Source organism: Notolepis coatsorum, assembly GCF_963971535.1.
Source record: "Notolepis coatsorum genome assembly, chromosome: 6".
NCBI classification, from domain to species: domain Eukaryota; kingdom Metazoa; phylum Chordata; class Actinopteri; order Aulopiformes; family Paralepididae; genus Notolepis; species Notolepis coatsorum.
Window position 1 is genome coordinate 69,084,980 of NC_140170.1, and position 14,860 is coordinate 69,099,839.

General features: G+C 44.8%; 1 protein-coding gene across 2 annotated transcripts; it reads right to left on the minus strand.

Moving 5' to 3' along the window:
- Positions 1–956: 956 nt before the first annotated feature.
- LOC311231248 (protein FAM72A) lies at positions 957–14,464 on the minus strand. 2 transcript variants are annotated; one of them, XM_084317799.1, is made up of 5 exons: positions 14,444–14,464; positions 11,103–11,209; positions 10,650–10,727; positions 9,673–9,797; positions 957–2,492 (listed from the first exon to the last, which is right to left on the minus strand). In XM_084317799.1, exons 2-5 carry the CDS (start codon positions 11,165–11,167, stop codon positions 2,398–2,400), a joined length of 363 nt encoding a protein of 120 aa, XP_084173925.1. In that variant the 5' UTR covers positions 11,168–11,209; positions 14,444–14,464; the 3' UTR covers positions 957–2,397. The 2 variants fall into 2 exon arrangements, with proteins under 2 accessions (XP_084173925.1, XP_084173924.1); XM_084317798.1 differs by lacking the exon at positions 14,444–14,464 and having other exon boundaries at positions 11,103–11,390.
- Positions 14,465–14,860: the final 396 nt, after the last annotated feature.

Sequence of the window (14,860 nt, forward strand, 5' to 3'; positions counted from 1 at the left end):
GGAGGGACTGGGAGACCCATGTTCCTGACCAAACACTATACATCAGTGATGGCTGTTGGAATGTAGAGCTACTCGACACTTATTTTAACAAATAAGCACCACTTACAGCTCCTTTAAAGCCCGACGTTGGTAAAAATGTTACATCCCACATTATCACATGTCCACGCGACAGGCTTCATGGTTAAAGATCTGCAAGGCAGCGCAGTTTAGATTCAAGCGATGTGAAGTCAGAAGGCGTGGAGCCGCGCCAGCTGCCACGTCTGCAGTCCTCAGGCGTCCCCACTTTAATATCAGCCACCGACGCAATCACTTTGAATTATGAATGTTTGTTTGCCTCCAGTTACAGGCTCTCTGCATAAACTAAATTAGGGCTTTTTAATGTAAGCACAACCCCATAATATCCATAAACTCATACGCCAGGCCGTACAATGAGGTACTGTTATATATATATATATAAGTCCAGATTCCTGGACTAAATCAAGAGTTAAGACATTCTGGAACACTTGTGTTTGCGGAAGACTCTACGTTAACATCTTTAAAAAGACAATGCAGCTTCGATGCAACCAGAGCGCTAACATATTAACCGCGCTACATACGCCCTTGTAATGCGAGCGACCCGCGTGGGAGATACCGTCGCTGTCGATCGTTGTGCTATTTCTCTAATGCGAAAGGTTTATAAAAAGAGAGCCTGGCGTTACAGCAGAGAGCCTGGCGTTACAGCAGAGAGAGCCTGGCGTTACAGGAGAGAGCCTGGCGTTACAGCAGAGAGAGCCTGGCGTTACAGCAGAGAGAGCCTGGCGTTACAGCAGAGAGAGCCTGGCGTTACAGCAGAGAGCCTGGCGTTACAGGAGAGAGCCTGGTGTTACAGGAGAGAGCCTGGCGTTACAGGAGAGAGCCTGGCGTTACAGCAGAGCCTGGCGTTACAGGAGAGAGCCTGGCGTTACAGCAGAGAGCCTGGCGTTACAGCAGAGAGCCTGGCGTTACAGCAGAGAGAGCCTGGCGTTACAGGAGAGAGCCTGGCGTTACAGCAGAGAGAGCCTGGCGTTACAGGAGAGAGCCTGGCGTTACAGGAGAGAGCCTGGCGTTACAGGAGAGAGCCTGGCGTTACAGGAGAGAGCCTGGCGTTACAGGAGAGAGCCTGGCGTTACAGGAGAGAGCCTGGCGTTACAGGAGAGAGCCTGGCGTTATAGCAGAGAGCCTGCCGTCACAGGAGAGAGCCTGGCGTTACACAACGGAGCGTCAGTACAATATTACCGCCACGGATGGGGAAAGATTGGCAAAGATCGTGGTCGTCTCGTAAGACCAAAAGAAAAAATCTACGGACTCAATGTAAACAGTGCGCATGACAGTATCTGCGCCCCAACGCCGCAATGACAGATATGATTATTTTCGGGGAGTGGATATGACAAGAGGAACTCCCCGAGGCCGACCGACGTGATTAAAACGGTGACGCCGAAGGGCCGCGCTCCGGCGCAGGAAGTGGGACGACATACATCTCTGCCCAGAGAGGAAGTGACCTACCAGGAAGTGACCTACCCGACCTGTACTCGCGTTAGTTTAGCTTAGTATATTGAATAAATAAATATCATATTATTATTTCTTACGTCTCTTTTATAAGTGAGAACCAAAAATGTAGTTGAATAAAATAAATTACATTTCACTGCGTTTCTATGCGGCCTCGTTGAAAATTAAGTTGAAAATAACTTAAATGATTTGATTTAATTTCACTGTGTCTTTGTTTATTCTCCCCCCTCCCGGCTGTGGAATCGACGACGAACACGGTCATAAAACACAAAGTCCCGGGTTACTTTTTTGATAATCACTGCATAATTCATAAATGTTCTCAGACAAGACACTTCATTTTTTGGTTATTTGCGATATTCCGTATACACCCAACTCAAGGTGGTTATTATTACCGCACCTCCTTTCAAAAACTATATTGGTCGCGGACGTCTGGATTCGGTGCAGTCATAAGGCACTCTGGGCAGAGCGGTTTGGTGGCCCGTGGCGGGTGCGGAGAGGCGGCTCTGCGTGGGAGTGTGCCAAGGGGCGCTTGTTTTTAGCCACAAAAAAGAGCCTTCAATCCATCCGTCCGCGGGTCGACCCACCCTGGAAGAGGCGGCTCCAGAGGCAGTCTGATCGGATGAACCGTGACTTTTAAAGAGCGTAGAGCGTGCTACGGCGAAGAGGAATCCTGTGGAGAGTTCGTCCTTTCGCAGAAGGTCCTATTTTTCTGATATTCCCACAGGAAGAGAGAGGGGGAAGATGGGAGCTTTTGAAGCGATGAGGCGTGGGTCGCAGGTCAAGGCCTCGCTTCTCTCTCTCTCTCATCCCCCTCTTCAGGCAAAGTGTTTGTCCGCTCCTCTAGTTGCACTTCTCAGATGATGGTCTTCCTCTCTACCTGATGCACTCCTCCTCGGAGGGACTGCTGGCTCCCTCGTTCTCGCTGTCGTCCAGCTCCGGAAGGTCCCCCCACAGCAGCAGATTCAGACCTGGGTCACAAGAGGCCAGTGTTAGTGACGCGTGTGAGCGGGAAAATATCAAATCAAATGTATTTCATTTGTAAAGCCCCGAAATCACAAGGTAATGTCCCCACGGGCTGGACAAGTCTTCTTTAAACAAGTCAAGAAGAAACATCACAATAAATCAAGACAACAAAAACCCACCATGAAATCCAAAATAAATGTATAATAAATGTAAAATAAATAAATGCAACACTCCCAGACAGCCCAGCTAAGGTAAGGAAAAGAACTCACTAAAAACCTAGCAATAGGGAAAAAAGCACCACAATGGAGCAGAGAAACCTTAGAAGGGCCTTTCAAGGGGGGATCCCCCTTCTTGGATGTCGGTGATAATATAGTGCTGCTATGTATGATCGATGGGTGGAAAATAAAACAGGCGAATAGTTGGTATGTATTGTTTGCACAATAAACTGTTCAAAATCCTCTTATTTAAACACATATGATTATTCATATTTCAGTTTTTGTTCTTCATGTTTCATTGACGACCAGGAGGCAGAAATGTAGTTCTCAATTCCATTTAATTTAATTTGTTTCTCCCTTTACAGGTTCTCTAGCAGAGCAGCAGCGAGGCATAGCTTGTATTCTAACAAACATTCTGTCACTTCTCCCGAAGGATCAAACACACCCTTTTACAGGTGGCACGCGTCACTAATTAGCGTTGAAGCGTGTGGCCTAGGCCTGCGCGCAGCTGACTTCCCACTGTGGGCAAAAATGGTGCGTTACAGAATATAGTCCTATAATGCAATCTAATTCTAAACAATATGATAAACAATTTAACGTGAATGTCCATTTAGGCTATTATAAAACATATTTATGCCAATTCGATTTTCCTTTTGCTACAATAATAAATGATATATTTCAAGCTGTTCAAATTATATTACTATCAAAAAGTCACAACATGTATGTACTTATATACGTGTAATAAAACACAAATATGTACTGTAGAGGCAATAGCAACTGAGGTACATAAGTTTATTTTTTTTAAGATTTGAGCATCACTATTCCCAATACCAAAACAATGACAAAAGAAATGCCTGTTTGAAATATGCCATAATTGTAATTCATGCATTGTAAATGATTATATGAATATCATTTTAGAATAGGAATTGATGCTCGAGTATTGTTACATTTGGATAGTAAATGGTAAATGGTGCATTTATATAGTGCTTTTATTCAAAGCGCTTTACAATTTGTTCCTAAAATGTTTAGCCGTTCATCTCACACATTCACACACCGACGGCGGAGGCGACCATGCAAGGTGCCAACCTGCTCATCGGGAGCAGTTAGGGGTTAAGTGTCTTGCTCAAGGATACTTCCAACACACTGCCCGGGAGAAGCGGGAATCCAACCGGGAACCTCTGGATTACCAGACGACTGCTCTACCAACCGAGCCACTGTCGCCTCCCGTCAGTGATGTGTGTGTGTGTGTACATGCATTAAATTCATACATTGTAAATTATTCTATGAATATACTTTTAGAATAGGAATCGATGCCGAGGATTGTTACATTTGGATAGTGCTTTACTCTACAAGTAATTCATGTTGATTGGCGCAGTGTGTGCCCCTCCCTACTTATGAGGACTCTATCGCAGAGTTGTTTACACACACCTGCAACCATCACCCAGCCTTTAACTGTAATCCGTCTGTTCCGCTTCATGTATTACATACCTTGTCATTTGGTTGTTTGTTTGATGTGTTTTTCCCTTACCTCTGTGATACATGTATCGTCTGTCTCTTTTCTATTTTTATTTTTACTTTACTTTACTTTACCGGTTAGGTTACCCTTCGAGAGGCCCTTTTGTTCACTCGCCGGGCAGTCATTGTAAATAATAATTTGTTCTAAAATGTACCTGCCTGATTGTATAAAAGTATGAATGCACTGAAAATGTTAAATAAAAAAGGTGCTGTATGAACGGTTCCGTCACTTTGGAAGTAACTCATGGAAGCTCAGAATGCCGGCTCAGAACTGGCAATCAGGAGCCCAAGTTTGCTAAACAAATTGAAGGATGAAGAGGATTTCCTCATGCCCAGGTCACGGCTGACCTCACAAAAACACAAGGACGCCATCAGGCCAAGTGTCCGCAACAGAGATTAAATAGAAAGCAACAACTAAATCGTGTTCTTTGACTAAAAATAGAAAAGCATTTTTTTTCTTTTTCTCTCCAACATGTTTGAGGGCATAATAACTAGTCTACACCACAAGTGACTTGGCTGAATGTTTTGGTCGACAGCGTCTTGGAACAAAAATTATATCATTTTCCATCCGTGTCGCCGTTTGACTGGAGAGGAGCTCAGAGGACCAGTCCAGACCAGTAGCAGTATGTTTGACTGGAAAGGAGCTCAGAGGACCAGTCCAGACCAGCAACAGTATGTTTGACTGGAGAGGAGCTCAGAGGACCAGTCCAGACCAGCAACAGTATGTTTGACTGGAGAGGAGCTCAGAGGACCAGTCCAGACCAGCAACAGTATGTTTGACTGGAGAGGAGCTCAGAGGACCAGTCCAGACCAGCAACAGTATGTTTGACTGGAGAGGAGCTCAGAGGACCAGTCCAGACCAGCAACAGTATGTTTGACTGGAGAGGAGCTCAGAGGACCAGTCCAGACCAGTAGCAGTATGTTTGACTGGAGAGGAGCTCAGAGGACCAGTCCAGACCAGCAACAGTATGTTTGACTGGAGAGGAGCTCAGAGGTCCAGTCCAGACCAGCAACAGTATGTTTGACTGGAGAGGAGCTCAGAGGACCAGTCCAGACCAGCAACAGTATGTTTGACTGGAGAGGAGCTCAGAGGACCAGTCCAGACCAGTAGCAGTATGTTTGACTGGAGAGGAGCTCAGAAAACCAGTCCAGACCAGCAACAGTATGTTTGACTGGAGAGGAGCTCAGAGGACCAGTCCAGACCAGTAGCAGTATGTTTGACTGGAGAGGAGCTCAGAGGACCAGTCCAGACCAGTAGCAGTATGTTTGACTGGAGAGGAGCTCAGAGGATCAGTCCAGACCACGTGAATATTAAGGGCAACCAACTTGTGTTCAGCCTTTCGTTCAGCGTTTCTCTGATTGGCCACATAGCCACGTGACCGCGCTGCCGCGCGGCAGAGAGTTGCAGCGGCCGTCTTCCGTTGTAGAATTGTTTACATCAGGGTGAACGCTATTGTATTCGCAAATATGAGAGCCAGCAATACGCAGCTCCAGTTAACCTAATTTATACCGTAATGAATCATTAGAAAAATATACCGTTAACTGGAATATGTTGTTTCTTTACACATATGTTGGGATTATGTAATTGGTTTGTCATGACAAAACAATAAAAAGAAATCGCTACTTTACATCAGGCCATCAGGGTGAACGCTGTTAGTAACGCTGCCACCACCCACTTCAATGACAGAGCTCTCATATTTGCGAATGCATAAACTATATCTTAAATTATGGCTATGTGTCTAATATGGCTGTCGCGAAGTCATTGATAAGCGACAGCCATATTAGACACATAGCCATAATTTAAGATATAGTTTATGCATTCGCAAAATATGAGAGCTCCGTCATTGAAGGGCTTCTACAACGGAGCACGGCCGCTGCTGCTGGAGCTGGACCGAGTCAAGCCGGCGGCGGCGCACGGAAGCCGGGGACAAACCACTGCATCGCCCCGCTGGCGCTTCAGCAGCCTTCACGGATGTACAGTGACAAGTGAATCTGGTAGTTGGTTTATGACGTTAAAAACGCGAAATAACGTGTAACGTTACAGCGTACAGTTCCACACTGATGTACAGTGACACCCAGAGTTTCTAGTTACAGTAGTGACGCGTGAATCAAGATAGTCCAACAGTGTTTATTATTAAGAGTCAGATAGTCCTAACAGTGTTTATAGTCCTAACAGTGTTTATTAGTAAGAGTCAGATAGTCCTAACAGTGTTTATTATTAAGAGTCAGATAGTCCTAACAGTGTTTATTATTAAAAATTGTATGGGCGTAAATACATGTTAAGATATTCAAAATGCTTCCTCCACTGATGGATTTCATTTGGGACCGCTGCCGCTTGCCTGCCACGTTCGCGGCAAAAGGGGGCGGGGGGTCGTGGCCAATCAGAGAAAAGCTGAACACAAGTTGGTTGCCTTTAATATTCACACGTCCAGACCAGCAACAGTATGTTTGCCTGGAGAGGAGCTCAGAGGACCAGTCCAGACCAGCAACAGTATGTTTGACTGGAGAGGAGCTCAGAGGACCAGTCCAGACCAGCAACAGTATGTTTGACTGGAGAGGAGCTCAGAGGACCAGTCCAGACCAGCAACAGTATGTTTGACTGGAGAGGAGCTCAGAGGACCAGTCCAGACCAGCAACAGTATGTTTGACTGGAGAGGAGCTCAGAGGACCAGTCCAGACCAGCAACAGTATGTTTGACTGGAGAGGAGCTCAGAGGACCAGTCCAGACCAGCAACAGTATGTTTGCGTGATGCACTAAATAAGGCTGCAGCTACACTGATCTGCTAAGAAAACTGGCGGAAGGTAATAATGTCCGTTGGTTTATTTTTAAATTAGAACATAACGTCAACTCTGTCCGTCCAACAAATTGATACTAGTCATTGAAAATGTATTAAAAACAGACTTTTTGTAAAATGTCCGGTGTCACCGGTGTTGTCATGAGTTTATTAGTCATGGGAAATTTCACATCGCCGCGGCAACCCTAGCAGGCAATGCATACCCAGAATGGCAAAAACAAACACATTCTGCCAGTGTTGTAGTACTCGAGTCAGAGTCCTGGACTGATTTTCAGGACTCGTGACTCGACTTGGACTTGAGCACTGATGACTCGGACTCGAGCATTGACTGCATTTGGACTCGGAAGGTGCAGACGAGGACTCAGACTTGTTAAATAGTAAATAGTTATTCATTTTAATTTGTAATAGGCCCTAATCATTTGGCATAAGATATCGATGGCTAGTGCATTGGTTTGGCTATTGTGTCACAAAGTAAATAAACTCCCTTTTAAATGGTGCCGGCTGTGTCTTTTATGTTTTATGTAGACCTTTTTTTATTTGTATGTGAGCTCTTTGACTGCCAGAGTGGAGTGGACTCAACCTTGATGACTTGGGACTCTGACTCGGGTAATGGGGACTCGACTCGGGCTCTTCTTTGGTGACTTGGGACTCGAACACTGGGGACTCGGGACTTGACTCGGACTCAAGATTTAGTGACTCGACTACAACAGCCCGGTGACACCGGCAGAAACAGACACACTCTGTACTGGTAAACGTTGCTCTTAGCGCCGCATGCCAAGGCACAGAGACATGCCAGCCTGGCAGAAAGACCATGCGTTGCACGTCAAGTCATTGTTTACGTTTTGAACGACATGAGTGCCGACCGCTATGAGGGTCCATCTGGCGGTCGGCCCGGGAGGGATTCTGGTACAACTACTGAATGTTTAGAAAACTCTATATCAAATCCATTTACATATCAAAATATCGCTCAAATGTCGAAATGTCTATTAATACGGGATACCATACCTCTAGTTATGTAACTGTAGAATTAATTCAGCGACTGGCCGGATTTCATGTTTAGGTAATTATGAAAAGCTTCTGAGTAAAGTAGAATAAAATTACATGCCGTCGCCCTGGGAGATGAAAGGTTAATTTCAGTCTATGTTAATTCGGCCGGCTGTGATATGAAGCGAACAAAGTGTAGCGGTAGCGGACGGTACATAATACATATATACAGCCGGAAACCAGCAAGTGAAGCTTCCGCATTCACGCCACTGAACACTAAACTCTCCACCTTGTTGTCTTCCACTGAATGTGATGGTAAAGTAGTCCCTTAAAGTCCCCAGAGTCTGACAGGTGACCAAATCACAGAAATCCCCCCCCCGCCCCTGGATCACATGGTGCAACAATGTGTTTATATTGCGATGTGAAAGTGAAAGAGGGCAATTACAAAATGTAAATAGTCCTTTGGTGAAGAAGGAAGCAATAACTAGGGACATGTGATGGTTATATATCCAGGCATTACTTGAGTGGCAGGTTCTCAAAACAAGTTTGACAGAACAGTGAGCGTATGTACAGTGAGTTTGAGCAGAGTGAATGCAATACTGCGTACAGTGAGTTTTAGCAGTGAACGTAATACTACACAGTGAGTTTCAGCAGAGTGAAAGTAATACTGCGTACAGTGAGTTTCAGCAGAGTGAACGTAATACTACATACAGTGAGTTTCAGCAGGGAACGTAATACTGCGTACAGTGAGTTTGAGCAGTGAACGTAATACTGCGTACAGTGAGTTTGAGCAGAGTGAATGTAATACTGCGTACAGTGAGTTTGAGCAGAGTGAATGTAATACTGACTGAGTACAGTGAGTTTGAGCAGAGTGAATGTAATACTGAGTACAGTGAGTTTCAGCAGAGTGAATGTAATACACAGTGAGTTTGAGCAGAGTGAATGTAATACTGAGTACAGTGAGTTTCAGCAGAGTGAATGTAATACACAGTGAGTTTCAGCAGAGTGAATGTAATACTGTGTACAGTGAGTTTCAGCAGAGTGAACATAATACACAGTGAGTTTCAGCAGAGTGAATGTAATACTGAGTACAGTGAGTTTCAGCAGAGTGAATGTAATACTGAGTACAGTGAGTTTCAGAAGAGTGAATGTAATACTGCGTACAGTGAGTTTCACCAGAGTGAACGTAATACTGCGTACAGTGAGTTTCAGCAGGGAACGTAATACAGAGTACAGTGAGTTTGAGCAGAGTGAAAGTAATACTGCGTACAGTGAGTTTCAGCAGAGTGAACGTAATACTGCGTACGGTGAGTTTGAGCAGAGTGAATGTAATACTGAGTACAGTGAGTTTGAGCAGAGTGAATGTAATACTGAGTACAGTGAGTTTGAGCAGAGTGAACGTAATACTGAGTACAGTGAGTTTCAGCAGAGTGAATGTAATACTGAGTACAGTGAGTTTCAGCAGAGTGAATGTAATACTGCGTACAGTGAGTTTCAGCAGAGTGAATGTAATACTGTGTACTGTACAGTGAGTTTCAGCAGAGTGAATGTAATACTGTGTACTGTACAGTGAGTTTCAGCAGAGCAGAGTGAATGTAATACTGCGTACAGTGAGTTTCAGCAGAGTGAACATAATACTGCGTACAGTGAGTTTCAGCAGAGTGAACGGCACTCACCTGTGGCGTCCAGTCTGTTGAGAGTGGACACGGCTTCGCTGTTAAACATCCAGAAGTGTCCATTGTTACAGGACAGGAGGCAGGGTTTACAGGGAGCCACGACATGATAGCCCACAACATTACCACTGGAGGGAGGGACAGAGGGACAAGGGGGGGGGGGGGGGGGCAAGAGGGAGCGAGACAGAGTGAGATGGGGGGGGGGGGGGGAGGAGGAGAGGGAAAGAGGCAGAGGAGAGGGGGAGAGAGGCAGAGGAGAGAGACAGAGGAGAGGGGGAGACAGGAGAGAGGGAGACAGAAGAGGGAGGGAGGGCGGAAGAGAGACAGGGGATAGACAGTGACAGGGGAGAGACAGAGGGGGAGGGAGAGAGAGACAAGGGAGAGAGACAGGGGAGAGAGACAGAGGAGGGAGGGAGGGAGGGAGGAAGGTAGAGAGAGACAGGGAAGAGAGGGGGCAGAGGATGGAGGGAGGAAGGTAGAGAGAGACAGGGGAGAGAGGGGGCAGAGGATGGAGGGAGAGACAGAGGAGAGAGAGAGCGAAAGAGAGGGAGGGGTAGAGGGAGGGGTAGGGGGTGGAGAGAGAGACGGGGGGCAGAGACAGAGAGGGAGAGGAACAATGCAGAAAAACATGTCAGCATTTTATAGGGAGCATCTGTGAAAAGTGCTAACTCCACCAAGAGATGCCTATTATCCAACAGATGTTTTTGTTCTGTGTACATCAACAAAGGACTATGGGGGATACAAAGGAAGCGACACAAAAGCCTCACTGTAACACCAAACCCACTGTTGAAACACTAGACGTGGGCGAATCGGTGGCACTTTAAAAAAAAACACAAGGTCCACCTGACAAACAAACAAACAGAGTTGTATTGTTGCACCAGTAACCAAAACAAGTGGATCTTTTTGGACATCTTGCACGAGCAGATGGCGCGGGCGAAGCCAACCCCTCAGGGTGTGGTGGACAGGGTTCTACAACATACCACTTAAGACAGGCGATGTCTCTCAGTTTACATTTGCAGCTTTCAGTCGAATAGCAGCTGGCCACAAAGTCAACAGTTCTGGGGAGGGAGGGATGGAGGGAGGGAGGGGAGGGGTGAGGAATGAAAAGAAACACAGCCATCAAATCAGATAAATAATACATGTCGTCATTAACGAATACATACTGTGTTCATCGGTTCGGATGACTCGCATGTAAACTACAGTACTTATCTAAACAATCTAATTAATGGCGTTACGAGGTGTATTTGTCCATAAAAGATTGATTGATTGATTGATTGAAAACTTTATTAGCAGATTGCAGAATGGGTACAGTACAGTACAGCTCAATACACACAATTGTTAAGGGGATGCAGACCAGAGAAAGACTTTCGTCTTGTTTACATCAGGGTCCCCCATTTTCAATTCATCATAATGATTGATGTTTGTGTACTTACCGGTTGGGTGGTATATCAGTGGAGAAGAGCTCGATCTCTGTGTCTGCGAGCAGCACCGCCTTCATGCCCCTCGTACACAACACACTGTCGCAGAACACGCAGTTCACCTGAGTCACACATTTATTTTTAAAATTAGATGTAGACATGACTGTCTGGCTACAAGCTCTTTGCACCAGCGACGTCCCGTTGCTCCGAATAATAATCCACCAAACAGAAAATGTCCAGACAGACACACAGACAAACAATGCTGTTGTTGCGTTTGCTGCTCACTTAGCAGCTTTCCGTCCAATTGAGAAAATATAACATTATACCGCAGATCGGATTATGTAAATGTCAATGATGTAGCCACGGGTGGCTAATAGCTAACGGTGTGTTGTTAGCCTTTTCCAAGGCAGCTTAGCTAACGAGCCAGATAGCAGCAGCGGGTAAATAAATAACTCAACGTTCGAGAAAATAAACGTTTCCGATCAGGCACCTTTCGGAGGATCGCTTCCTTCCTATATCGACATAAACGAATTAGCTACCTAACCGGGTGGCTGGTTATTATTAACACGTCCTGTTTGTTTTCAAACGGTTGCTTTCGGATCCAGTCCAAGATGTAATAACGTTGCAGGCTAGCAGCAGCTTAGCTATCTGACAGTAACTTTGTTGTTTACAATTTCCTGGTGTTTTAAAAACACTTCCTGAAACATTATTTAAACGACACCCCGTTTCTAACTCCGATTGGACGAATCGCGACGACGACGACGACGACGATTGGACAACTCCTCCACCACGAACACATAACATTTGATTAGTTGAAATGTGAGTCGACACAACCCACACCCCACACCCACTCATCATCCCGGAAGCCCATTTGTTTTCCCGTATGTCACTCACACGACGTCACTCACCGATCACCGCAACACTTCCGGTATTTTGAGCTCATGGGAGAGATAAAATGAATGAACGTTAATTCTATAGTGGCGATGAGATGGAGGGTTCCCCCTCTTGGGGGGGCCCTCCAAGAGAGGAGATGATGTTTGTATTGTGATTGTATGACAAGAGGAGCAGAGAAGAAGGAGACAGAGACGATAGAAATGTGTTTTGAAGATGAGAAGAAGAAGAAGAAGAAGAGTGTAAACTTTCTCAAGTGTGGGCGAAGCAAGAATTGTGGAGGGCAGTAATACGCCACGATGCGTCTACACTGCCGGAAATTCAAATAATAATAATAATAATAATAATAATAATAATAATAATAATAATAATAATAATAATAATAATAATAATAATAATAATAATAATAATAATAATAATAATAATAATAATAATAATAATAATAAATTTAATTTGAAGAGAGAAGCGCCTTTCTCAGACTCAATGACACTGTACAAGGAGAGAGAAGCTATAAGAAAGGGTAGATACAAATATATAGTAACAACAGAAAAAAAAGGAAGCAATGTGCTGTCCAATTGGATGAAGTGGTAACAAGAAAGTTAACAAAAAACTAAAACTAAAAACAGAAAACAAACAAACAACAAAAACAACGGGATCTGTGGCTTAAAAGAAAATAGTCAGGGGGGGGGGGGGTGGAAGGGAGCGTGAGGGGATAAAATGAATGGACGTTGATTAGAGTAATAAAAATTTAATAAAAAAATAAAAAAAAAGTCAACCAACGAACTCGATTCTTGTACCGGATCTCCTCTCTGGTAAACAAGAATACCCTGAAGACTCTGGCAGGAGCACTCATTCAAGGGTACTACGACTATGCTTTCACCTCATGGTACCAAAGCACCTCAAAGGCACTAAAAACTAAATTACAAACATCTCAAAACAAACTGGTCAGACTACTGCTTGACCTGACTCCTAGAACCCACCTCACCCCTGCCCACTTTGCCAACCTAGGATGGCTTAGAGTAGACGACAGAGTACAGTAACTTGCAATGGGCCTGGTCTACAAGATACACTACACCACTAAGATACCCATGTACATGTCAAAATACTTCCCAAAGGTCAGTGAATACCACAATCACAACACCAGAGGGAGCTCCACAAATCATGTTAAACCCAGATTCGGCTCAAACAAGGGACTAAGCACGTTTCGCAATTATGCCACATCAATGTGGAACGCCCTACCCAAAGCTGTAAAGGAATGTGAATCACTACCCACTTTCAAAAACACTCTCAAAGAACACCTACGGGAGACTGCAATTCGAAACTGGCCCCTACAAATGTCCTAACCCAGTTGTACAGTAAAGACCAAGTATGGCTTTGTCAGTATTCCAATGTACAGTGTGTCGTCCCCCCCCCACCTCCAATGTACAGCCCCACCCAAGCCCACCCACCTACCCAACCTCCTCCAATGTACAGTTTCTATGTCAAATGTATATACACTCTTTTTCTGGACACTTTTTGTATCACAAACAGTACTGTATTTGCAAATCTGGTATGTCATAAATGTATAGATGTAGCAGTACTGTCTATCTGTATGTCGTGTGTGTCATATGATGAATTGAAAATGGGGGACCCTGATGTAAACAAGACGAAAGTCTTTTTTTGGTCAGCATCCCCTTAACAATTGTATGTATTGAGCTGTACTGTACTGTACCCATTCTGCAATCTGTTAATAAACGTTTCAATCAATCAATCAATCAATCAGCCTTGACGTAAGTGGCTGTAGCTTAAGCTCTAATCAACGTCCATTCATTTTATCCCCTCGCGCCCCTCCCCTCACGAGCTCCATGCAACGCGGAAGTGCAGTGGTCTATCCCCTCGCGCCCCTCCCCTCACGAGCTCCATGTAACGCGGAAGTGCAGTGGTCTATGGAAATTGTACCCCTTGTTCCATAAAATTAGGGGGCGGGGCTATCGTTTTATTTTTTTTGGGTCTGAGCAGCAGAAGTTGGTGAAAAATAAAAAAGCAAAGGAGAGAACTTCATGAGGGAAGTAGTAGAGAGATGAACCTGAATGCTTTTGGTTTTGCAAGTAAACGTACGTTACATCAGTATACAAGGTAATGCATTTGCCTTCCATCAAACAACAGAATAGTTTTGCAGTGCGTATAGCTAGCTGGCTAAAGTTTAGCTTTTGGCATTTTTACAGCCAAAAGTTCTTCTGTGTGGGGATGGAGGAGCTAGCGTTTTGCTGCGAGCTAAATTAAATGCACGACTAACTGCCCTGCTATTATAACAAGCTTGTCATAACAATGTTGTAATTGCATTTTAACTGAAGTTAGTCATGTTATACATTTCTGCCATCATCAGTTAATTCCATTTTGTATCGAATTCTCTCTCACTCAAACACACACACACACACACGCACGCACACACACACACACGCACACACGTTATGACCAAGACTTACCCCTAAAACATCAAAGGAGTCTGATGATGACAACTTGTTCCAAACTCCAGATGATTGCAGCGATTTGTACATTCCTACCGTGATACCGGTCTGTGACATGATGCATTAAAAGCACTGCAATAAAGTGTTGCAATAGAGACCCTTAGCAGCAGCAACACATCATGCATACTGTGTGTGTAATGTGGATGCAACTATGCACCCATCTGCCTGCCCTGCGCAATGACTAAACCAGTCCATCCATTCCTCCCTCCCTCCTCCCCCTCCCTCTTCCCCTCCCTCTCTTTCTGTCTCTCTCCCTCTCTCTTCCCCTCCCTCTCTTTCTGTCTGTCCGTCTATCTCTTCTCTCTCTATCTCTCTCTCTCTCTCACACCATCCCTCTCCTCTCTCTATCTCTCGCTCATCTCTCTTTCTTTCTCT